The sequence below is a fragment of the Chiroxiphia lanceolata genome, chromosome 6 (genome assembly GCF_009829145.1).
Source record: "Chiroxiphia lanceolata isolate bChiLan1 chromosome 6, bChiLan1.pri, whole genome shotgun sequence".
NCBI lineage: Eukaryota > Metazoa > Chordata > Aves > Passeriformes > Pipridae > Chiroxiphia > Chiroxiphia lanceolata.
In genome coordinates this window covers 30844647-30870359 of record NC_045642.1, presented here as the reverse complement: position 1 = coordinate 30870359, position 25713 = coordinate 30844647, and the positions used below count along the sequence as shown (strand labels likewise).

The following is a 25713-nucleotide window of genomic DNA, read 5'->3' as shown; positions in this document are numbered from 1 at the left end:
TGTGTCTGTAAAACACTAGTTTTTCAGCAGACTTCAACATTTTAAAGTACTTATTTTGATTGTGCTGAAAATTTTTGTGACAACTATGGCTTCCATGAAAACAAAAAAGTGTTTTATCAGAAGTAACATGTTCTGTGGGGATATGTTTTTGCTGGTAAAATAAAAATCTTGAAAACAATAAAGGAGACAAGGCAGAGGTTTTTGATCAGAACTAGAGACATGCTACGCAAAATGACATCTGGGTTATTGTTTGGATGTTTTTTTTCCTCTCTCTCATAATTCTTGCACCCTCCCAACCAAAAAATGTTGTTTCGCAAGGTTTTACCTTTGCTAAACCAGTGAAGAATAAAACAGAAATAAAACTGTTTACCAGTTGACCCTGCTTCTGTGTTCCATATGAAATGATGTGTAGTGCTTGTCTCGCATTTTGAATAGGTAGCTGTGGTATTGGCATGCCGTATTCTTATCACTCTGATTAACAATTCCTTGCTAGTGGTTGCCTTGCATACAGTGGTCAGCAATTCCTACACTCAATGATGCCATTGAAAAAGTTTGAGATTGCTGCCCAGTTTCAGTAGTTTAATTGCTAATGATGTGTTATTGCTTCAGAATTTAATAGCTGTTTCTGGTTATGATGAAGTTGGTTTAAACCTGCAAACTTTTTAAAACTTCATTTGTCACTTCCTCCTTGCAGTGTGGTTTCCTCCTTTCCTACCTTCAAAACATTGTGGTCCAGGGTGTTGGGTGAGGTGACATGTCCTATTTTACACTCAATTGGAAAAGACTGCGTCATGGGCACTTGAAGCTCCGTGGGGTTTTCTTAGTTGAGATGCTCAGATGTGGCTTCCTGTCATCACCTGATTACTTTGAATGCTAAAATGATCTTGTTACCTTTGGTATTATTGTCTTAAGAAGAGAACAGGCATAGGTTTTGATGTTACTCCTGTGTACTGCCTGTTGTGCAGTGAGCACAGTGATGATCAAAACATTACACGGCATACCCTCATGGTAAACCTCAGAAGAAAGCCTCTTGTTTGTCTCATGGGCTGCTTCTTCTGCCTTTCCAGTCTTCTCTCCATCTCTAGGGACATGATTCCATATTGATTCAATTAGCAAGGCAATCATACTCTTATTGACACACAGATCTTTCAAAGATTAAAGACCTAGTGATACCAATCCATGTCAGTAAAAAGGAGACTTGTGGAATCATGTGATGCCCTGACTGGTGGTGGTCAGTATAAACTTTTCAGAGCAGAGACTTGTGCCTCCAGTGTCTGAGCATCCTGTTTCTATTACCTAAAAAACCAAATGGTGATAATTTCTTTTGTCCATTTTTATCTTTGTCTCACTTGACCATGTAGTAGCAACAGAGTTGATATTAATAGAGTATCCTTCCTCTTCCCTGTTTCCAATGACATTAGACATGTCTTGTGCTTACAGGTTCTGCAATCAAAATTGTCAAAACAAATAGACCAGGAAACAAAACTTTAGATATTTTTCCAAATCTCTTAATTCACCAGCCCCTAAAAATGGCCCTGCCATGCTTTCCTGCCATTTCCCAATTCCTTGCAAAGGGAAATATTAAAACAGACATATGGTAGATGTGTTCAGTTGGAGGGCTCACGGTCAGCTTGTTATCTGATGGAACTACAAAGTTCAACATACAAAATAGTGTCATTCGTTGTTTGTCCTCAGAATGTCAGCAGAAATATGTTAAACAGTGCTCAGCAGGATCGCTGTAGCCTACCTGTTTGAAAGCAGCTGGTGATTTGGGGTACTCAGGTTCTGGAGTATATGTTAAAATGGCTCGAAGGGCATAAAGGTTTTCTGATTTGTTTCGATTTTGGGTTGTTGTTTTATGTTATAAATCAAGACTTAAAGAATCAGACCCTTCACTTTAGGCTTCTGGATAAATTGAAGTATGAAAAAATGTTTTCCTGTACATTTTTTTTTTACTTTTAAAAGAACTGTACTTTCTTCCCTTATCTTCCCATTTTCTTTCTATAATAGTCCTTAGTGACATTTTGAGGTACTTCTATGTTTTCTTCTGCATTTTTCTGACTGCCTCTTTCTTTCTTTCTTTCCATCTACAGTCTGAACACTACAGGTTGCCCAAAGCAGTTGTCCTGTCTATATCATGAACAGTTTTCAAAATCTGAATGTCCATCTTTGGGCAGGAGGTAGGACAAGAAACCTCCTAAGGTCCCTTCCAGCTGGAAATGTTCTAGGAGCCTATGATGCTACATTTTTGTCTGTTCCGTACTTTTCTTTATTACTGTCATTTTCTATATATACTCTGTTATGCTACATTTGTTATACCTCTTTATTAATTTATACACAGGGTTACACATTTTGATGAATCTCTAATATATACTTGATCTATTAACTGGTGACTCTTTCAGAAGACAGGGATCTTATTCTCCTAATAGCTAAGTCCCTAATTATAAATCTGCGTACTTTGTTGCTGTTAAATGTGCTGATGGTTTGAAGATTATCTTTTCTGCCAACTCAGGTTAGTAAATACTTAATAAATTCTGAAATGGAATAGTGCTGCTTGATGGCGGGAATAGAAAAATACTTTCTCTTCTGGAGCCCTCTGTCTGATTTCAGAATGTTTTGAACAGATCTTGAAGAAACTGGTTTTTTTCCCCAAAATCTGAATTCTGCAGATAGGGTAATTCTGTTCCTCTTGAAATGAGCAATGAATTTTTTAATGGAAAGACTGCTTAACGTTGGTAAGCCCCAGCTAGTGATTAATAGCATACATATAGACCTAGGACATCCCAAACTTTGGCCTAATGAGAGACCTGGCCTGCCAAATCTTTTGCAGTACACATCCCCTTGTAATTCACAGCCCACTTCTCTCCTCTCATATTAATCCCAGGATAACATTAAACTGCCAGTAAGTTATAGCCTTCAAATGTTGACATTCCTTGAAAAAATAACTGGGTGTAACATCAGTGATGAACTTACCGTAACTAACCAGATGTAACCAAGGTGTGTTTAAAGAGAGTGTTTTAAATCCCACCTCATGGACATTTTCCTAGCACCTAATATAAGCAAGATAAAAAGAATTCTGGTCCTTTCAGAGTATTGACACAAACAATTGTGCCTTCTACTTGCATCTGTAGTTAGGACTGTAGTTAGGACTGTACTTTTTAATAGATTTTAGTGTTACTGTAAGGCACTAAGCTAAGCTCTCTGCAAACCATAGTATCCTTCCTCTTGTCCTTAACACTGTCAGACACAAGCAGTGGTTGACACAAGCTGTTCTACTGGTTTATCATTATATTTCAGCTTTCATCTGGAGACTCCACATCCAGTCAATCAGCATGGAAGCTCAGACTCCCGTTTAGTCTTTTGCTGAATTTCTAAAGTTGTTGTGAAGGTCATTGGTGATGTAGCTCCTGCAGTATGTAGTGAAACTGGTAAGTTGGCAAATTAATTTTGCATCAGACTGTAAACAACTGTCTGATGGTTATAACATTCAACTACTACTGATCTGTACTGGATGTAAACCAGTGACCTAAAGGTGAAACATTTCTCCTAGAATTAGTTGGTTTCTTGACTTAGTCCAGACTAATGACCCAGCAGTGAAAACTGTATTTCACTCCATGGCCAAAGACTGAGTTAGAAACTCAGAGCAACCACAGTCGATAGACCACAGTTTTTTTGAGCTTTAATGCACTTGGGCAGAAAGTACTTGGAGAAATTGCAACAATAACCTGGCAGACAGACCTGATTTTCTGGCCATCTCTTACTAAGAGTCTCCACCAGCAGGTTCCCTGTGGTTCTAGACTTAAGGGCCTGTGTATGATACCTATATATATTTATGTGCATAGGTGTGTTTATACCAAGCTATTTTGATACTTATATTAGTTTATTTCCTTGTTAGTGAAGAATGAATGTATATGTAAATGAAGGCTTTTGCTCTCTGTCCAGACTGTTCTCCCAGCAGGCTTACTGATAGGATAATCCAGTATCCGTGAAGTTAGTCAGTGACAATTCTGGGGAACCTGCTTCTGGCCTCAGAATAAGTCTTGGAGGAGATGGGTCACTGATAAGAAAGTATGCTGTTTACACTCACATGCTTGTGCAACCAACATTGCAAAAGGTAACAAATAAAAGATAATGTAACATAGTTTTTAAAGTTTTACCTTTGGCCTTTGGGCTTTACAGATAAATATCTGATGGACCATCGGTGGACCGGGTAAGTCCATTTGTTATGTGCCTCTTGACTGTGTTTTCGTTTTCAAGATACAATCTGTTGCCCTAAAATGCAGTTTCTAATATATACTGAAGACAACTATAAATGCTTGTGACTAAAAACAGTTAATAAAGTGGGTGTCCATATTACCCCAGATGTCCAAATTATTTGAAATATTAGTGCATACAAGAATGCTGGGATGCTAGAATGAAGGGGCACTTTCCTTCTAAATACCAGCAGCTACTAGTAACTTTTTTGAAGACTAATTTTCATTTGTGAATTTAATTCTGTGGAATGGTGCCAGATCCATTCTATCAATGTGATTGATGGTTTCCCATCAATTTCCAAGATGGACAGCAGGACTGAAGGCTTTCCCCCTTTTGACTTACAGCGTACTTTCATGCAACTTTTATGGGACATGTTCATGGCTTAATGGGTTATTCGAGTTCTCTTCTGGTCTGGTTTTTAGCTCCTTTTTAAAGATTAGCCAACATTCTGTGTAGTTCTACCATAGCCAAATAAAGGCAATGTAAATCAGAGGAAAGAATGGAAGTTTGCGCATACAGCATAAGCAACAGCCTTAAAAACCATGATAAAGAGATTATCCTGGGGTTGAAAAGTAGTTGAAACTTTCTCAACAGAAGCTGTCTTTCTAATCAGCTCTGGCAAAGAGCCTCTCAGTGGGATCCTGATATGCTTTATCAGGATTGCCAAGTAGAAAGGAGGAATTCTGTTTATTACTGTACCCAGGACTGGTAAGCTTCTTCTGGAATTTGTATTCAGTTCTGATTCTCGGAGTCTAAGGAGGATATAAAGATATGAGGGGAGACCACAAAAAGCAGTCTGTGTTGTAGAAAGTCTTTTCCATATAAGCCTTTAGGAGTCTGATGACAATGTGAGATTACAGAGGTATTTATGCTTGGAATTGCTATTTGGCAGTTCAGTCTTCTCAGTTGTGTGGGCAAATGTGTAAGAGTGTGCAGTGACTGGAAGAAGTGGTAAACTTCAGCCTTAGAAAGATATAGCTTCCTAACAGTATGGGTGACAACTTTGGAGCAGCTCACCTGTGAAGCTGATAAGGTAGTTATTGATATATTTAAGACCACATGGACCATCTGTATAGAAACACTCTTTAACCCAGCTTCTTGGGGTGTAGACTACAGTAGATGCTAGAAGAAAAGTCTGCTGGCTGTGTGTGCTGCTGGGATTTTACTGTAATGGAAAATGAGACTGGAAAATGAAAGGCCAGCTAAATGCAGTCCATTCGGTATGTTTTATAGATGAAGGCATAAAACTTTTTTTGCAGTGTAATCGTTGGGTTTCTAAACAGCCTTGTCAGAACCTGGCAAAGAACCTGTGGAAGAAATTAAGATCTGAAGTCGTCCTAAGGCATGAAAAAAAGCGCATACTTACAACTCTGTGCTTCACTAACAATACTTATATGAGTTTTTCTGTAAGTTTTCATGGAGAACTCTTTCCTTTTTTTAGGCATTATGCCTAAGGAATAACTTATTCCTATTCACTCATAGCACGTTAGTTTCTGCATGCAGTAACATGTAAGCTTGGTGAGGTGCACAAAACAGCCTTGTTTTTCTGTGCTTTCTTCTGAAACATGCCCTCACAGAACTTGTGGGTTTTGAGAATGGATGAATGGGTGCAAATTACAGTTTCCGAATATATAAAGCAGAATTCTTGTACACATAGTTCTTGTGGAAGAGCTTACCTTTCTTTTTTACTGACTCTACAGGCAGAAGTTTTCATAGCCTCTCACTGGAGACAGCTTTTCCTGGCCACATGCTGCTCAGTTCTTTGCGTTTGTAGTGGAGATCAAAAGCATAGAAAGCTCCTTTGAGCTGTGGCCAGTAATATTTACAAAAAAACCTCATTCACTGAGACACTGGATGGCTCAGGAACCCCTGTGTGTTTGCCAGTGTGCTGGATGCAGAGGGTTCAGATGGAAACTACAGGTCAGATTTGGAAGATGTGGGGTAAGGTGCGACTGCTGCACTGTTCTTAGCAATTTGAATTGATTGCTGTCAGTGTCATCATAAAAGTTTTTCACTTGTGATCTATAGACATAAAAAATATGTTCAAAATAATACCTGCCTCTGAGTGGGATTTCTGAATTGTACTGCGGCCATCAGTGACTTCCGCAGCAATAAGTAAATGTGTTTGTCTTTGCTCTCTGGTTCTGTATAGTTTGGCAGACTTAGATTATTGGTCTGAAAAGCACTGATCCAGTACAGAACGAGCTCCTGATTAGCCACTTAGGTAAAGTGGGATTTTATTCTTTTCTGGTTATGTGACTATCAATGGGTTATAAAAAGTCACCTTTTTTGAGGACTGAGTTCAGTTATCTTTTAAGCAGAGGCATAGTTCAAATAAAATAAACCTTTGAAACAGTGATAATGTCCAAAAATCTTTAATTGCTGACACTATAAATTGACTACATGTAACTGCTTTGCTAAATCCTAGTGAAGAGGAAAAGCTGAGAAGAGAAGAAACTATAATATTTAAGTTACTTGATCCTCGGGAAGTGCTCAGATATGTGAGCAAAGCATCTTAAGCCTCATAAATTTATGCATTTATTTTCAAACTTGGGAGTTTGACAATGTAACTGTGTGGAGGACTCTGGCACACAGAGGTGGTGTTCCAAACAACAGAACAGCATGTTCAGTGATCAGGGGAAACTAGTCCTGTAGAGAAGTGAAACCAGAAGGTCTGTACTACTGACTGACTGACTGAAGAGATCTAGCAGAACGAATCTGTCAGCATCACGTTACATATCACAGAACCATGTTAAAATACGTCAGTAAACATTTTGTGAATAATGAGCGTGTCCCAACATCTCCTATCAGTCTCAAGAGCCTGATCAGTTACAGGAGGAGGAGGACAAAGAATGCATGGTCTGGGTTTCCCTATCAGATTTTTCTCCTTAGCAGAAATGGTGGTCACTGTAAATAGCTTGACAATAAGAATAGTGATTTTGAAAATAGCTGCTGTAGCCATGGCTCTTGAAGTATTTGCCAATGAGTCCTCAGTGCCCTAAAATTGTCAACTTGCAGCCTAGAACCATCAGGACTGGGCTGGCAGCCTGGAAGGTGATCCTCAGAGGGAAAAAAAAGGAATTAGTCTTTAACACAGTAAAGTAACATCCAGCTTCTAATGGACATGGATTAGATGAAGACATGTTGATGACAGGAATGGTGGTCTGTGGAAATGCCTATTAGGCCAAGCTCTCTTAGTGGGCTGCAGAGTAACTACACCATAAACTGGTAAAGAGGTGGCAGCAACTGAGGCAGTATGTACTCAAAAGAAAGTGGGTTCCCAACTTATTAAGATTAAGAGCTTTAGGACTAGAGGAAGCCCTTCTAGTCAAAGAACATAGCCCAAATGCAGAAACCTCTTTGAGAACAGGTAAACTCTGTTTTACACCTACAGATGAACGTGTTGTGATACATTTCACAAATTGGCATATTCCTTGAAGTCCCCATTTAGGAGTTGGCTCTGGTTATTTGAAAGTAAAACATGAAGTTGGTTTCTGGATCAAGACATTTGATAGAATTTGGAGTAGTCTAGTAGAAATACGTGTGTTCTCCATATTATGTCATGTTAGGACAAGGAATGTTTTTACCATGGAACCATTTAAAGCAACAGGAATGAGCCTTGGGTCCTGCCTTGCCAGCTGAAGAAGTACTCAGGATCTCACTTGGCAATCCATGACTCATATAAAAACTTTTGCTAAGACTGTTTACAGAACTGAAGTTTTTTCAAATGAAGTACTAAATCAAAAGATGGCAAGCATAAACCACAGCAGAGACCCTCTGGATTTGTCTTTCCTTTGGGTGACCAAATTTGATGTGTTTTGGAGTAATGAGATGAGCATAAAGGAAGCTACTAAAACGGAGAGGAAATTTTTGAAACTGCTTCATCCAGTTCACCCTGAGAAAGCACAGCTTATGTCTCTGCACAAGTGTTTATACATTCTGACTTGTGTAAGAACTTCCGCTTGAGTATTTTTTTAATTTCTGAATCAAAATTAAGTACCAGCTACAATGCTGTAACCTTTAAAATGTTCTGTGAATGAAGATGTCTCCTTTGAAGAGGCATGTTTCTTATTCATCAAGCCTTATGTTATTTTGGGTTGTTTCTTTTTTCCCAGTAAGTACCTCATAATAAAAGCCAGATCAGGCCTACACAGTAAGAGGAACTGAAGGATCGCAAATGAGAAGAGATGAAGGAATTCTCTGTCCACTCAAGAGGAACCGGGTACTTCTTTCTCAACACTTCTTTTCCGACATCTCCAAGCCCTGCGATCTTTGGAAATTGAATTCAGATTAAAAGTGGCCTTCCTTTGTGATTTTTGTGCATTCAGAAAGAAGTTATCTGTCCTGCAAATGACATGTTCTTGCTACATCTGGCAAGAAGGCAGGAGAGCCAGCAAACAGAGGCTGTCACTTGTGTCTTACTGTGAATTAACATCTCATTTTTCAATTGGTTTCCTGTTATCTGTCAGAACTCTCTTGTGCAACTTCAGTTCCTCCAGAAATAACTGTCTCTCCTGAGTATCTCATGGTGAAGTGGTGGTTTCAACTTCCTTTTGACTGAGTTCCAACTTGAAGGATAATGGATCTTTCTGTTCTCTTTGGTTGCTGCACTCTGTGCTCATCTTCATAATTATTACTGAAATTGCAGAAAGTGAATTTCTTTTCCAGTGCATGCAATAGTCTCCTCAATGTCTGTAAAGATAGTTTAAAATGTTCAGTTACTAGCCTGACTGTGTTACAGTTCATTGCAAGTGCTATTATTATTTCACCATTGGTCATACCTGATCATGTATAAACAATTCCATATAGAAATACACCATCATCCTTGTCCTGAGGAATCTTTTAAGGAAGTCAAGGAGGTGAAGTTGTAGAGGACAAAGCCATGCACCACAGAATGCTATATTAATATAGTTTCAGAGAACATGCTTAATATAGTTTGTCCAAATGCAATTTTTTTTTTTTTTGTTCTGGACCATTGAAGAATTAGAAAAAAGGAAAAAGGAAGTTACTTAGTAAAGTTAAGTTAAAGGTAACTCTCAGCTTACATTTGTAAAGCCTTTTACTTAGCTGCTTTGGCTGGTCTAAAAACATTTTAAATCGCATTTCCATACTTGCTCAAGCTAGGCTTCTTCAAAAGACAGGAGTATCAAATTCTAATTGTGCACTTATCTTTCAGAATACATGTTCTTCAGCAGATGGGTGTCTGAACCAGCTGTGACTTTCACATTCCATTAACCTCTCCTAAATAAACACAAAGCTGTTTTAGTATATAATAGAAGAGATAGATATGTATGTGCCTGTGCATATGTGTATGCATGTAGATAGATTAATTGATAACCACTCAGAAGTCTTTTGCAATTGATCTCTTGGGGCTCTTGCGGCAACTTGGGTGAATGATCATTCCTTTTATGTTTTTCTTCAGAGTTGTTATGCATATTCTGAAGGATATGAGGGCAGTGTATCATTTACTTTATTGTATGAGGAGGAACTTTTAAAAGAGAAATAATACTAGAGGATAGATGAATCCAATAAACCTTTTAAAGGAACACTCTAATATGATTAAGTCTGTTTTTACTAGCCTGTGTAGTATCAGAACTAATGACAAAGCTACTATTACATAAGCACACAACTGTTTGAGTAAGACATATAAAGCTGCATGCCATCCAAACCTTTATCACTGTAACAGAATTAATCCTTTGTACATGCAGGCTACTCTTTTGCTCTGTTGGATTGTAAATGTTGCTAATGATAGCACTGCTGCCACCTTACAGTGCATAACTCTTGCATACAAATGTTAACTTGTATAAGCACCCCTCTCTTCTTCCCAGATTTGCCATTTTCATCTTTTTTTTCTCCCTGCTTTTTGTTTAATTTTGTATCCTTAAATGTGTTTACTACAGAGAGTATTTAAATATGGATTTTTTTTCTATTTAAACACAATAGTCTGAAACAGTAGACCTCATCTGATGAACAGCATTTTTGTTCTCTACTAGTGTAACAGATTCCGTGTGTCCAATCACAAAAAATACCATATCATCTTCAAATAGATAATTAATCTATGATTTTAGGGTGCTGATTCAGCACTGAATGTTAGCAATGTTTAAAAACACTGTCTTTGCAGAAAAGACAAACCCACAAAAGCAACTAATCTTTAGGGATCTAAACTTCAGTTTTGAAGTAAGTCAGTACCGTGTTGTGCAAAATGACTGGAAGTTTTCTGTTGAATGTAGATCTGGTATTGTGTTTTTATGAAAGGTGATGAGGTCAGACCTTCAAATAATAATGGTTGCAATATAATGTCTCCGTAAGTATTTTTGTCGGAGGACTAATAAGTAAGAGGGTAAAAATATTGCATTCTAAAATACAGGTTTTTCTAGCGGTAGCATTGCATTTCTCTCAGTAAAGCACTTTTCTTTCTGACTCTGCTTGTCATCAGATGCAAAATCAGGGCTGATATTACATTAATCCTGAGAAAGAAAAAAAACAAAGAATCTTCCATACTGGAGTAATTACACATTATCTCTTCCTTTTTTTTCTCACAGTTTAAGAATTTCAAATTAGCTAATAAATTGGTCAAAATTCTAGAGTCCATCTTCTGAAAATGTAAAGGATAATTTAAAATGCTCACAGTCACATGCTGGTAATGACTCTGGTCCTATTTACGATTTACCCATCATAACAAATTGTAGATTCTGAATCCCAGCCAGAGTTGTGCAAGGGGAAAAATGAGACAAAGCCCATTAAGGTCTCAAAAAGTTAAAAAGTGACTTTTTTAACAGACATGATCTTCTGAGCACAAAGGGCAGAAATGTCAGCAGAAAAGAACATATATATATTGTGAACTGGAAAGAAATGGGTGTCTTTGAAATTTAATCCCTTGCTTTGCCCTAAATCTGTAGTTTTTAGCTTCCACCACGTGTTTACATTGAAAATCTCTTTTTGTGCATATAGAGTTTGTTCTCTTATGAAATTACATCTCAGGGGAAGGATAATTTAAAGTCATTTCCATTTGTTATGTCTATGCTGAACTAGGCTATTAGGAGCTGTTAATGCTGGATAAAATCAAACCCTACAACTGCCTTCATCTGTGGATTACAGAATCTGTCCAACAAATTGCATGCTGATACTAACAGAATAAGGAACTATGGGCAGTTTCATATAGTAGCCAGCACTGGCATCATTTTATAATGTAGTGAACATCAGTGTTGTGCTAATGATCACTGATGTACATCTGACTTCACTTTAGGAAGGCTGAGTTCTTGAAGTTTAAGTCTTGAAGTTTAAGATGATAGCCAACGTAATTTTAAGTTTCTAGGTTAGGAGCTCTTGCTGGACAGAGCAAGAAAACATGGGGTTTGGGTTTTGTAATTCTAGACATAGCCTCAATTTATTTTGCATAATTATAGCCCTAAGCAGGGGACAAGTTGTACACTATGCTTGAGGAGTAGCCACAGCTAGCACTGAATGTTGGAGGTATGTCACTAAGCTGAATTTTTCTTGCTTTCTATGCTTTGTCAGGAGAATGATCGGTTATGGAGCAGATCATCCTAGGTGCAATCACACAGCATCTACAGGATCAACAAGGGATCAGACCCAGCCAGCATGGGTTTAGGAAGGGCAGGTCCTGTCTGACCAACCTGATCTCCTTTTATGATCAGGTGACGTGCTTGGTGGATGAGGGGGAGGCTGTGGATGTGTCTACCTGGACTTCAGCAAAGCCTTTGACACCGTCTCCCAGAGCATTCTCCTGAAAAAGCTGACAGCCCATGGCTTGGACAGGGGCACTCTGAACTGGCTGGAGGGCCGGGCCCAGAGAGTGCTGGTGAACGGGGCTGCATCCAGTTGGCGGTCGGTCACCAGTGGTGTCCCCCAAGGATCAGTGTTGGGCCCAGTCCTGTTTAATATCTTTATCAATGATTTAGATGAGGGGATTGAGTCCACCATCAGCAAATTTGCAGATGACACTAAGATGGGGGGGAGTGTCAATCAGCTGGAAGGCAGGAGGGCTCAGCAAAGGGACCTGGACAGACTGGAGAGTTGGGCTGATTCCAATGGGATGAAGTTCAACAAGGCCAAGTGCCAGGTCCTGCACTTTGGTCACAACAACCCCATGCAGAGCTACAGGCTGGGCGCAGAGTGCCTGGAGAGCAGCCAGGCAGAAAGGGACCTGGGAGTTTGGATTGACAGGAAGCTGAACATGAGCCAGCAGTGTGCCCAGGTGGCCAAGAAAGCCAGTGGCATCCTGGCCTGGATCAGGAACGGTGTACTCAGCACTGGTGAGGCCTGTGCTCAGCACTGGTGAGGCCACACCTTGAGACTGTGTCAAGTTCTGGGCCCCTCAATTCAGGAAAGACATTGAGGTGCTGGAGCAGGTCCAGAGAAGAGCAACAAGGCTGGTGAAGGAACTTGAATACAAGTCCTATGAGGAGATGCTGAGAAAGCTGGAGTTGTTTAGTCTGGAGGAGGCTCAGGGGAGACCTCATCACTCTCTACAACTACCTGAAAGGAGGTTGTAGCCAGGTCTCTTCTCCCAGGCAACTATCAGTGAGGCAGGAGGGCACGGTCTTAAGCTGTACCAGGAGAGGTTTAGGTTGGATATTAGGAAGAAATTCTTTACAGAGAGGGTAATCAGGCATTGGAATGGGCTGCCCAGGGAGTTGGTGCATTCTCTGTCCCTGGAGGTTTTTAAGGTGAGACTGGATGTTGCACTTAGTGCCATGGTCTAGTAACCACAGCGGTAGTGGATCAAGGTTGGACTTGATGATCTCAGAGGTCCTTTCCAACCCGGCTGATTTTATGATTCTACGTACCAGTGTAACCTTGGCTTATTTTAGCTATGAATTACCATTTCTTCATTGCTTCAGATAATAGCTTAATGAATGGTATGTCTGGGAGCCAAGAATCAACCCATTCATCTTTACCTGCTCCTCACTCACTCTCTGACCAACAGTTTTCATTTATTATGAATAATCAGGACTAGAAGAAATGAACTATTCTTCACAGTGGTTAATAATTATTGACATTTTATGAGCTTGCACTGTTTTTAAGATGCTCCAGTTCTAACTTATCCAGAGGTCAGAAGTTGCTTGCCTCATTCACAGAGATGACCTTGGAGTTGAGCATGTAAAATCTGGTCCTGTATCCTGTATGGGAAATACAATAGGGAGGAAGAAGGAGAGGATTATGCACATGAAAGGTTTTGTGTACCTGACAAGGTTTTTTTTGTCAGAGTGAGGAGGAAAAAGAAACCTACTGATTTCCAATCACAGCTCCGTCAGTGATTACCACTGAAAATGGGGAACTGTTTTTTGTCTGCCAGATATGGCCGTTGATTCTTCAGTAAATGCTGATTTTTAGTACACATTGGTTATGTTGTTTGCTGTGGGGTGCCTTTTCACCTTGGAGCGCTCTGTCACAGACTTCACCTTAAGGTCCATAGGAGAAACAGGGAGCTGCTCACAAAGTCAGTGTGGCTCCAGTGGGGCAGCTGCAGGGTTTCACAGTGAACAAGTGTATAAAGAGGACTAGGAAGCATAAGTTCAGGTACTTCTCTAGCTGTCAACCACAAGCATTTGATGAGGTAAAGAAGTGTATGATGTCACATATGTCTCACGTATCAGAAGAAGGAGAGTACTGGTTGGGAACTGTGATCATGAGCCTGTTTCCTCAGCTGCTCAATGGGAAAAAACACTTGCGCTGTGAAGGTATTTATCTAGCCCTTTATGTCATGAGGCAGAAACTTTTCATTAAAATATCTGTAAATTCTCCTAAGACCTGTACTTCATATGCAATCTGTGCTTTAATCCTTCTGATTTTGAGTATATCCTTTCAATAGCATTCAGAGGAGGGCTAACTTTATAATTCTTGAATTTACATCTTAGTAATTTTGAAAGCATAACTTAGCATTCAAGCAGGAAGATATTTGTTTCTGTGTTGTTTTATTAAGCAATTTTCTTTTGGTTAACTTCTTTTACTTTTATAATTACAGAATGATTAAATTTACCTCATATTGTTTTGAATTTCTTCCTTTTTTGAGGGTAAAAGCAATTTTGACAGTAAATTTCAGTGTTGAATAATGGGCCTGGTCAGGAGGAGTTATCACGCATTCCTCATACTACATCAATAAGAGTTGCAACATTCACTTCAACAGAAGTGGAGTTATTTTAATTTTCTAAGGTATATATTGAGCCTTTATGAGTTGGATTACACAAAATATAGAAATCAGTGTCAACTGCTATGTTTTCCTGTAAAGAATTGAAAAACTCAGCGTAAGCAGATATTTAAAGTTAAATATTAAGTTGCACATGAAGTTCAGCTGGAAAGGAATGATTCGGCCAATTGCCTTACTCATTAGTGCTCATTTATAAGTTTTGAAAATAATTACATATTCAACTCCTTGAAAGTGTCTTTTTAGAAAACAAAATTACAAATATATAAAGAATGCTCTGTTCCTACATTCTTTTCTTTAGAGTTATTGTTTTCATTTGCTGTTATAACTGTATAAACTTACACACTTAATTTCTGGCATTCCTCCATGTAATAAACTGCGCTTGCCTGGGAAGGATAACCTGGATTATGAAACCCAGGGACTGCTTTTTGTATAAGGGTGCTGTGTGCAATTTTGAACTTGTGTCCAAGGCAAAAGTTAATGAAGAGGGAATTAATCTTCCCTCATGCTCACTTGATAGAGATCACAGACTTCAGGTTTTGAGGCGATAGAATAAAAAAGATCTTTCCTGACAGTGGCCATAAGGCTTAAATTATTTTATTCTCTAGAGACCCAGAACTCATTTGCAGCTTCCCCTCATTTTAACTCAGGACACTTCAGTTTCCTGTTTAGTTTGTATCTAAATGGATTTTCTTTTATATTGTAAATTGTTGTTTGTATATTTTTTTGCTAAGGATTATTATTTTTTCCTTTAGCTGCTGTCTTGGGAATTGCCTGAACAGTGATGCTTTATTGAAAAGGATTATGCACTCCCTTGGCTAGGGAATCCCAGAGGAAGCAGATACCATATAAAATGAAAACACAGTGTCTCCAGTTTGCCACTTGCTGAGTGTTTTAGCAGTGATCTACTTGAAGTAACCTTGTGGGAAAACAAGTTTTTAGTGGTTCTTAATATCTGCAGCACCACTTGCAATGACAGAACATGGAGAATCCCTGTTCCTGTTAGTTGGACAATCACAGTGAGTCTGGCACCCAGCTGCTCATGTGATACCTTTTTTTTCATTTGTTGGATTGATGTCCTCCATCAGTCTGTAGACCAGTTCAAGTGTGTTTACATTCCTTTTGTGGCCTTCACCAGATTTTTGTTCAGTGAAGCACCTGTGAGACCATCTAAAATTTTTCTGAAGACATAAGTCTTCAAATTTGCCCTGAAATTCCTGATGGAATGAGGAAGACTTCATTAACTAAACTGGCTCATGTTACCTGGCTTAAAGAGAAGAGGCTGTGGTCCTTTCAAGTCAAGTTACCTGTTACGGTGTCACTTCTAGTGGGCTTTTCTAGTGTCTTAGCTGTTTTAAACTCTGTATTTCTTTCCTGGAAGAGAAAAAACATCCTGGTAGAATCATATTTTCAGAGATCACATAGCCATTTCTTATGGAAGCTTTGTGGACAGGAATGGCAAAGATTGCAGTGTATCCTAAGTTTTTCTTTCCACAAAGGAAAGAAGTCAGTGAGTGGCTGAGAGGTCTGTGTTTCAAAATACAACTGGTGAGTATGCTGTTGTTAGGCAGTGATCAGGAGGAGGAACATCTAAGCAGTTGCTTCTCACTGAGATACACTTTTTTACCTTTCCAAGTCTAGAGCTGCAGCATTTAAACTCACTTGCTTCTCCCTTGATAGCTGATGTACATACCAGTGCAAGAAACAGAAATCTTGGCCAGTATAAGTTTCAGTCTGAATTCTTATGAGGCACACCATTGATGTATCAGTCTTTAAGTCACTTCTGAGAAACTAGTCTTGTCTTGAGACAAACTAACAGTTGCATGCCTTGTAGTTGTTAGCAGCAGCTCCTAGCAGGCCAGCAGTAGGGAAAGGTCTAAAGTCAAATATGGAGAGGAGCTCACATGTTCTGATTGACCTCTAAGCAAGTGCTATCACATGGTTGTTCATACTGGAAGAATGTAGTCTATTGCTAGAAAAAATATCATCATCCTCTCTGGATTGCCCAACTTATTCTATAGGAGATCTGAATTACTATTTTATTGTGTTTCTGAGTATGCAGTGAGAAAAAAAGAAAGGACATAGGCACATGAGACAGAAAGAACATGATTTGGAGAGAGAAGAAAGAAGAAAGAAGACTGACTCCCGGGCCCTTTTGAGAGTTTGAAGTTTGCTACTGAGCCCAGTATATTGACCCAGGATGAAGAATGCTGCAAACTGTAAACTTACGTTTCTCAAAAAGCATACCTCTCTAGTCAGCTGCATCCACTCTTAGTATTATTGTGAAAGGTCTGTTCTCCAGAGTGGTTTGATTCCCACAGCCATGGGCAAAGGTACCCATGCATCTCTTGTTTGATTAAAAAACTGGATGGTTTGCTGGTGACTGTAAACACAAACAGCTGCTTTCTGAAGCCACATGAAAATGAGAGCCAGATTGGTGCTTCTGCTGCAGGACAGAGTTTTAAACAACTCACTAGCTATTTGGGAATATTTTCTATGGGAAAATAATTGGGGTGATGTTAATAAATGCTGAATAAAATGTGTGTGTATTTAGCTTGCCTTCACTCTACCCTGATTATTTTTGATGCAAGCTGATCCACCAGTCTTAGAGCTGAACTAAAGCAACTTAGCTTGTTTCAGGAGACTTTAAAAAGTACTTTTTACTTTTTACAAGTAAAAAGAAGAACTGTACAGAATGAGTCAACACTGCTTATTTTCCATTTTGTAGTGACTTTGTTTGCATTGGTCTGGGGAAAGAGGAAGAGATGGTATTGGGGACCCTATGCTGGCCTCACTGAATTGAGTTCTTAAATTCTCCTTAGGCCTGTTTTGTTGATTTTTATGATCATGCTTTTCTACCTGCAGAGTACATAAACAGTGTGTAACTGTGCTCAGGGATGGGGTCTCCTGAGTTTCAATGTTTATATTTAATCTAGTTTATTCTTCTTTGGAATTAGTTAATCTGAAGGTTATGGACTGCCTTTCGCATGTCACTGTGTAGCTATTGTGTTTAGCAAATATTGTTTCATAGGTTGTGCAATCCTTTTAATTAACTTTGTTATGTGTAGGTGCTTATTGAAATGACCATCAGCAAGATAAATAGAAAATTACACAATTCTTACCTGAGACTACTAAAACCAAAAGGTTGTGAACAGCCCTGTTTACTAGTTCACTACTTTTTCTTCATGTGATTTGTTTTTCATTTCGCTCTGAATGGACAGTGAAAACCACTTGTGTAATTATTGTTTGCCAAGAACAGGGAACATGGAAAGCTGTATATGAAGCCAAATTTTATTATAGAGGTTTAACTTCCTATTTCTCAGATGCTGGCTCAGACCTCTGTACCGTGGTTGGGTTCCCAAGCTGTCAAATACAGTCCATGTATTTTATATATGGACATTGTTTACATATGCATACAAGTATTTTCAGAAGTATTCTGAAGTTACAGGACTAGGCATCTGGAGACCTGGCTTCTGTACATGGCTTTACCATCAACTTCCTGAAGGACTTAGGCAAAGTTTGAAATTGGTTTGTTTTTTTTTTTTAACACAATTACATTGAACAGTACATAATCCTGTTCTGGGAAATAACAAATGCCAGTGCAAATCTGTGCTGCATTGTGGATTCTGCTGTCTCCTGATGGATTGTGAGAGTTAGGCTGTTGAGAGCTCTTCCAGCTTTTTACTTTCCTTGCTACTTGACTCTATGTCCTGGATGTGTTTTACTACTTTTAATCCAAGTTTGGTTGACTTGAATGTGTTTAGCCCCTGACAGCTATAAGGGCAGTGCTTCTCTCCCCGTCTCCATTTTTCACTTTGCAGTGTAACCTGTGGGTTATAACAACCCCAAAGCTGTCATTCTGCTGATTTCCCTTTTATGTGCACTGGGGATAATGCAGCCTTTCTAGAGAGACCACAACACTTGATTCATTGATGTTGTAAGAACTGTCAAAACCTTGTGACAGAAGCGGAAAATTTTGTTGACATTGGAAAGAGAGGTGGCTAGAGCTGTAGTCTGGGTTCCAGCTGCAGGGGTATTTCTATTAACTAAAAAGGGATTCAGAACCTTATACAGAGCTGGTTTTATGAACTTAAAATAATTAAGACCAGTTTTGTTTAGCCCTGGGTATTTCCTGAATGCCTTTGCAAGTCAGACAGTGTAGTGCTGGGCTTAAGAGCCTGGTTTCAGCCTGAGCTGTATTAAACAAAATAGCCAAAGAGAATTTATCATGGAAAAGTATATTAGTGTTTTTAAAAAAATTGTGTTACAATTAATGTTGCTATTCGTAATGCAGCTATATGCATTTTAATTAGAAATATCATATATTTTAGAGTTGTCTAAGAAAAAACCCCAACTTGCAAATTCAGTTATCTCCATGCGCTACCCAAGTGTGTGAGCATCTCCTAAATCTTCAAATACAGAAATCATGATAGTGATAATATTCTCTTCTTCTTCACCATGTAAAGAAGATGGTAATTTCAAAGGTGGTTTACTGCATGAACTTTCTAGTGTTATGGTTAGTGGTTTTGAAAAAATTCAGTGAAAGCTAAGTTGAATGTTGTCTGTAGTTCTGAACATAGTTATATCTCTGCTATTTTCTCTTGGTCCAAGAGATAGTTCTCTCCCTGGTGTAGCCAGGAGCATCCTCTTTAGCTCTGGCAGCCTGGTCTGACTGTAAGCACTGCAGAGAGATGATTATTCCCATAGTGATATCGAAATATCAAGGCAGAAATCTTGAATCAGGTGCTGAGTAGAAAACACAGTTTTTGTGTTGATGAGTTAAGAGAAATTTAGATTCCTGAACCAATGGATTTCCCAAAGATGCTGGACTTCAAGTCTTGGTAGATTTTAGTCTGATCAAAAATACTAGTCTCGTTCTCCAGAGCAGAGTTGAATATAATAGAGGACTAAAGATTGATCAAATGACTGGAAGAAAGGTTATGAGGAGCAAGCAAAAAAAAAAAGAGAAGACCAGAAAGGGTAAATGAGGGTGTTTTGTATTCAAAGTAGTACGGGGAGTGCATGTGCTTTGCCTACTGTTTAATTCACCTTTGCATCTCCCAGTATCTCTCATAATCAGAAACTCAGTAATTGACATGGGATAAAACTCAGTAATTGACATGGGATAAGCATTAGCTATAGATACCTATTGCTTTGTGTGGTACACCTATCCTTTCTGTCCCTTTTCCTCAGTGCTTCCTTTACTTATCGTTGGTTTCTCTTTTGTTTGTTCCTGTCTACCCTTCTTCCAAGTGAAGCAGGATTTTTTGTTCCTTATTAATGGTATGAAAAAATACAAATGAAAAGCAGAAGGTCTGGAGCATACCTTCAGCCATTAAGCTTGAGTAACCAGCTGGGCAGCCAGGTAGGAAAATTCCTTGTGCTGGTGGGGAAGGGTGTCTTGCTGTCTCAGCTGAGGTTCCAGTTTTGTTGCTGACTGGGCTGCAGCAGGAGCTGGAGGCACGCAAAACACCTCTGTGCTGTGCACAGGGATGGCATGGTGGGGATGTTGGAAGACTGGAGAGTGAGGATGCTGGCCCTCCCACAGAACCCCCTCCCTCTCCCCCTTCCTTTTCTTTTGCAATTGCACACAGCGCTGTGGCTCGGAGGTCATTTGTTTCCCACAGCTTCACAGACCACTGTAGCAGAAAGGGAGACAATGGTCCCTTACAAGGGGTGATGTGAGGCCTTCTTTCATCTCTAATAAGCCCCTTCATTTGCACTGTGAGGCCTGTTGTGTGTTTGTGTGCATGCACAGTTCCAGTGTGAACCACTCTGCAGCTTCCACTAATATAAAGCATCCAGGTTTTTTGTTTTGTTTTTCAAATGGGCAACTCTTGGCATGTTACAGCCTGAGGTGGATTTTCTGTTCAGCACAAGCACATCAGGAGACATCCCTTCTTCTTTTCACACAGCTATTAAAATCTAGGGCCCATCTGGTCAACATCAGTTGTCAGAAGGGCTGAACTCAGAAAGCAATGAGAGGAGGGGGGCAACTGTCTGTAGCTCCCCTCTGCTGAACACAGGCTCTTTCTGTTGGTGTACTTGAGCATGGATACTGACTGAGCATATCAGGAGAGCCCTGTGAGAACAGCCACCCTGTCAATACAACAGACTGTCCCGTCACAGAATTTGCAAGCAGAGGTGCAGTTGGAAAACATTTTCTTCTCCATTATCTTGCTCTAATGAGTAGAAAAGAAAAGGGAATAAACAGTATAATGAAATTTTAAGGAGCAGGAGTTTGGAGCAGTGGTCCTTCTAGTCTGAGATACCATTTTTCTTGTGTCTTCTGCCTGATCCTTTGAAATTCCACTCTTTGAGCCACACTGAGTCTGGAGAACTTTCTTGCCTACATGAAATAGGAAATTTTTACCTGCCTTCTGTGCAGCAGAGTTTGTGCTCCAAGGCAGGAAACTGATTCTCCCTTGTCTGAGCCTGTATTCTCAGAGTAGGAAAGTAGATTCATGCTGGTCATAAATTTTTCCTACCCTCTGCCCCCTTTCACAGCCTGTGCTTAGCCTAGACTACCTCTTTCTACAGTTGATTCAAAGGCCTCATTGTGAGGTCCCATTCTAATTCAGTGCGGGCTTATCTTAGGAAATGGCTTTGGTAGTCCGAGGCTTCTAAGACTTTATGTCTTAGTGTACAGTATTACTTCAGCCACAGGGAAAAAAAGTCCTTTTTCACCTGTCTGCATGACTGTTGCTATACTTTGCTACTTAACATAGTGCAGCCTCATGTTTGGCCCTAGCATGCCTGGTTGTAATGCTCCTAGAATGAACTTCTGCTTAACCTTGAGAGCTGGCCTCACTTTCCTGATTTTACACAGGTTATCTGTTTAACATACCACAGCCTGGAAAAGACATTAAAGTACAGTAGGAAGCGGTTATGCAAAATAGACTCAGATTTCAGCTATACTGTGCTGCATTTTTTCTCCACAGAACAAGTATTCTTCTACCTGTTGGAAGTGTTATATTGCAACAGACATTTCACTGACTCTGACTGAGCAATTCTGAGCAAAGGTCAAGACCAATTTCTGAAAAACTTGAGACGAAGAAACTGAGTGGTCAATCAGATGATTCCAGGCAATGCAACTGGACATCTAGAGACTTCTTGCCTTTTAGGAACTGGTCAGCTGAGAAGTCAGTACACAAACCCATTTTCCTGCACTATGCAGATGAAAACTCTTCTGAGATTTTCAAATCCATGAGATAGAACAAATGTTAAATTGCCTTCAGAACAATGTTTAGTTGATTTTAGTGGCAACTAGCAGACATTCCACAGAGCTCCAGTGATTTGGTCTGTGAGAGACTGGGAATTTTAGGGAAAAATACAGGTTAAACTTCATTGAAAATGAAGAAATGGACAGTCTTTGGAGAAAGGGTGTCTTCCTGCTGTCTCATAAAAATGAGTGTCCATCATTAGATACTTTCAGACAGGTATGGAACAGTGATAAATAAATGAAGGTAGCATGCAGCATTAGGCATAAATATGTTTGTATGTCTTCAGTTTTGGTAGATGTGAGATGAGAGGTGATGTGCAACATCTGAATGTGGAGGAATGGTGATATCTCCAAGAAAAATAACATTTTTCAGAGTTTTTCAAACATTTATACATACTTTCAGCTTCCTTGGACTTGTCAAGTAAGATGCCACAGTAATGGAATTGTAACTTGTCTGATTTCACTCTGATACCTATAAATGTGTCACTCTTTTTCTACTCAAATGCTGTTGCATAACTTCTTGCAGCAAGTATTGTCTTATGGAATATATTACTTGACTGTTTTATTTGCTTGAGCAGCAGAACACCAAGTGCCCTTTTTTTGAGATGATGGAAGTATGGTGGCTTCATTAAGTGATGCTGGCATGAAGTGTATCTAGTTATTTCACTGATTGTGAAATTAATTGAACTGTGAATTAATTAAGCTGCTTATGAACATGAAGCACATACCTCTCTAAGAGAAGTAAAGAGAAGTGGAGAAAAAGGACATTAAATCCCAATTTTTCTAAATCCATTGACAGCTGGTGTTGCAGAGCTCAGCTAATAGGGATTTCAAATTGCTATGGCTATACTATCTTTCTTTCAGTGTAAAGACCCAGCAATCTTGTGCACTCTATCTGAGAAGACAGGCTATTGTTTGATTTTAAGGTGAAGTGGAGAAAAGCCTTGAAACTTGAGAATCTCCTGGGAGTATGAAGAGGTATTCCTGAAAATATGAAGAGGTATTTAGTGATGATGTGCTAGAGTTTCCAGTTAGTCTCCACAGCCCTGTTAAAGCATAAAAATATCCTTCTAAATGATTCAGAGATGACAAAGAAGGACTACGAAAACCTCTACAGTGGATTTTACAGAGAATGATCAACACAGTGTAATAAAAAACTATTAAAAGTTTTTTAAAAACTAGTATAGTTCATGGAGTACTGGTGCAGTACATAAGCACGTTACTGTCCTTTGCTCTCTGGAGTTTCAAGGAGTCTTGAGAGTCTTGTGGAGTCTTTACCCATTGTACTTTTCAGTTGGCATGCTCGCAGAAGGAAACCACTAGAGCTGCTTAGAGCTGTCTATAAACTATGCAGTCTTACCTGAGAGACCTTCAGGTATATGAGACATAAGAGATGTGATGCCCTGTGAATCAGTACTCAATTAATTTTTGCAATATTGTTATTCTCTCTGAGCCCAATTTTCAAATATTTAAAATACATTGTTTTAATGGCTCTGTAAAGTCTGTTCTGTGGCTTCCTCACCTGACCTGAAGTGCAGTATGCTCATTACTTTTTGCTGTCCTGTCTTCTTCTCATGATGCTCCAGCTCCAGCTAGTTTACCATTCCGTGCTGTCACAGAGCTCAGCTATCCACCCCACTCCATTTCCTGCCACTGTCCCATTTCAATCTTGGCTCCTCTCTCTAATTTCTTTTTTCTCTTCTCCCTTCCCTTTTTACTGGCATATCTTCTTCCTTAAGCCATCCAAAAATATAGTGGATGATTGTGCAAAATGCACATTCCTAGGTAGCAACTGGCTGTTAGCTATACCACAGAGAGCAATGAGATGTTCAGAGTGCAAAGTAAATGGTAATCTGAATACTTTAAAAACTGAATTACAAAGGGGAAAAAATGAACTTACTTTTAGTGAGAGGGCTTGAGATATGCTTGGGAGAGCAACTTAATCACAAAACAGCAACTTAATTTCTTTTTTCTCTTTATGCGTCGGAGTGGCATCTACAGACAAAAAAAATCCTCCAGTTAGTGTGTTTTCCATTTAATCCATCCAGCAGTCCCCTTTGATGAGGATATGTTTATTCTGAGCAGGGTGCATGATTCATCACCCTTGGGAGATGAGGTTTGGTGCTGATCTCAGACAATTTATCTCCCCTTGCTCCCTGCCCCCTCATCCCCCTCCCCCCCCCCCCGCAACGGGTGGTGTGAAGCAACTTTGTACTAGGAAATTTCATCACTGATAAAATCTTTTAAGGGAAACATCCACCACATTATTACTTTCCATGCCATAGAGAACTTGTGCTATTGGGTAATGGTGAAATCAATCTATTAGAAGTTAGATTGAACAAAGCAGTTAGATTGAACCAAAGTGTTACTTTGGTGTGGAACCTCACTGAAGCTAATAAAAAGTAGTCCTGTCCTGGGTGGGAGTGGGAGAGATGTAAAAGAGGAGAAAAAAAAAAAAGGTACTACTACAAATGCCTGAAAATTCAAAGATCCCTTGAGACTGCAGTTTCTTTACCTGTGGGAATCAGCTACATAAGAAGAATCTAAATTGTCATTTTGGAAAGAAACATAGCTCTTTACTTTGTAGAGAGAGTAGGATGTAATGTTCTGCTAGGAAAATAAATCCATGCAACAGATTTCTCTACCATCCTGGAGCAGGTGGGATTTACAAGTCCCACACATGTATGTTTGATGTGATTTTAATCAATTAAATGAGGCATATAAAAAGAATGAGTAGTCAAGTCATTAACATTCTTGTCTGTTGTCCAGCGCTGTCCAGTATGAAAGGGAAATAGTTATAGCTGAGTTGATAAATATTTATTTTAGTGATACTTACTTCAGAAGTTTGCTCAAATGGCGAACACGTGTATCCTGAGCAACGCATTCTTCTGAGCCAATGCTGAAATGGTGCGTGTCCTTCACAGTGAGCCACTGCTGCTAGATACGCCAGCTTTAACATGGAAAGCAGAACTGAGATACAAAAACCTTTAAAATCATTTAAGAACTCATGCTAGCAAAAGAAAAGTAGCATGTTAATTCCATTAATGTGGCAAAATTCCCATATGAGTAATAACCAAGACTGTGCAATGTGATTGTCAGAAAACCCAAAAGGTACACAAAATTTATGTGTGTGTTAGAATTCATTGCAAACTCGGTTAATCTGAGGGCTCATTAGAGTGTACTTAGAGCAGCCTCTGATTTTATGGCTTTATTTAGCAGTGATTCTATTTGGATGAAACTGTATTTTTCAAAAGAACTTCAGTTTAGGTTTTCCAGGATATTTTTGAATCTGTAACTTTAAAAGATAAATCCAGAAACAGCAGCAATGTAGTGCAAGTGCCTTGTAGTTACACACTTCATAAAAAAAAAGAAAAAAACCTCTAACCCCCCAGAAGCTCCAAACCAAGCGTTTGGCTGTTGTAACAGATATCTAATAATCACTCTATATTGTTGAAAATGTCTTGCTATAACAAAGTTTTTGCTGATTTTTAGGATAGGTACTCAATGTAATAAGTCACCCTTGGGACAGAATTCGCTGCATTGTTCTGCATATATTTATATTCTGTGTTTTTTCTGCCTGGTAGATATGAGTTGTTAAATACAGTTTGATTCACTTCTTACCCCAAGCTGCTAAACAGTACAGCTGTAGAGCTGCTAAGCATGTATTGTGTTACGGCCTCAAGTACAGCAATCAAAAGAAGTGAATTGTGTACTACCGAGAATGTGTAAAGGAACTTTATGCAGGGACTGTTCCAGCATTTATGGTCAGTTTTGCTTTATGTTCATCATTCTTTTTCTCAAATAAAGTTTGAGTCAGAGTACATAAAATCTAAAATATTTATTTATCTGCTTACAGATGAGATTAAAGATGGAGCTGTGAAAGACATTGATTTGAAAAAAAATCATAACATTTAAAGCAGTAAAACATTAACACAGTTACAGAGAAACATAGTTATTAGCCAGTTGTTTTTAGAATATATTTACTAAGATTCAAGAACACTGATGGAAATACCAGAGCTATGTTGTGAGAGCAAACAAGCTTTGATATTTTCCATTGATGTATCTCATT

At 39.1% G+C, this 25713-nt stretch overlaps 1 protein-coding gene across 12 annotated transcripts in view; it reads left to right on the top strand.

Annotated features, from left to right (window-relative positions):
- RAD51B (RAD51 paralog B) overlaps positions 1–25713 on the top strand; it is a 426980-nt gene that overhangs the window by 180749 nt on the left and 220518 nt on the right. Inside the window, exon 9 of one of the 12 annotated variants that reach the window (XM_032691032.1) lies at positions 16478–16643. The exons of 10 other annotated variants lie outside the window; for them this stretch is intronic. In XM_032691032.1, coding sequence (XP_032546923.1) covers positions 16478–16515 — 38 coding nt within the window. In that variant the 3' untranslated portion in view covers positions 16516–16643. Of the gene's footprint in view, positions 1–16477; positions 16644–25713 lie in introns of those variants that run through there. One more of the 12 variants, XM_032691030.1, reaches the window with a different exon arrangement.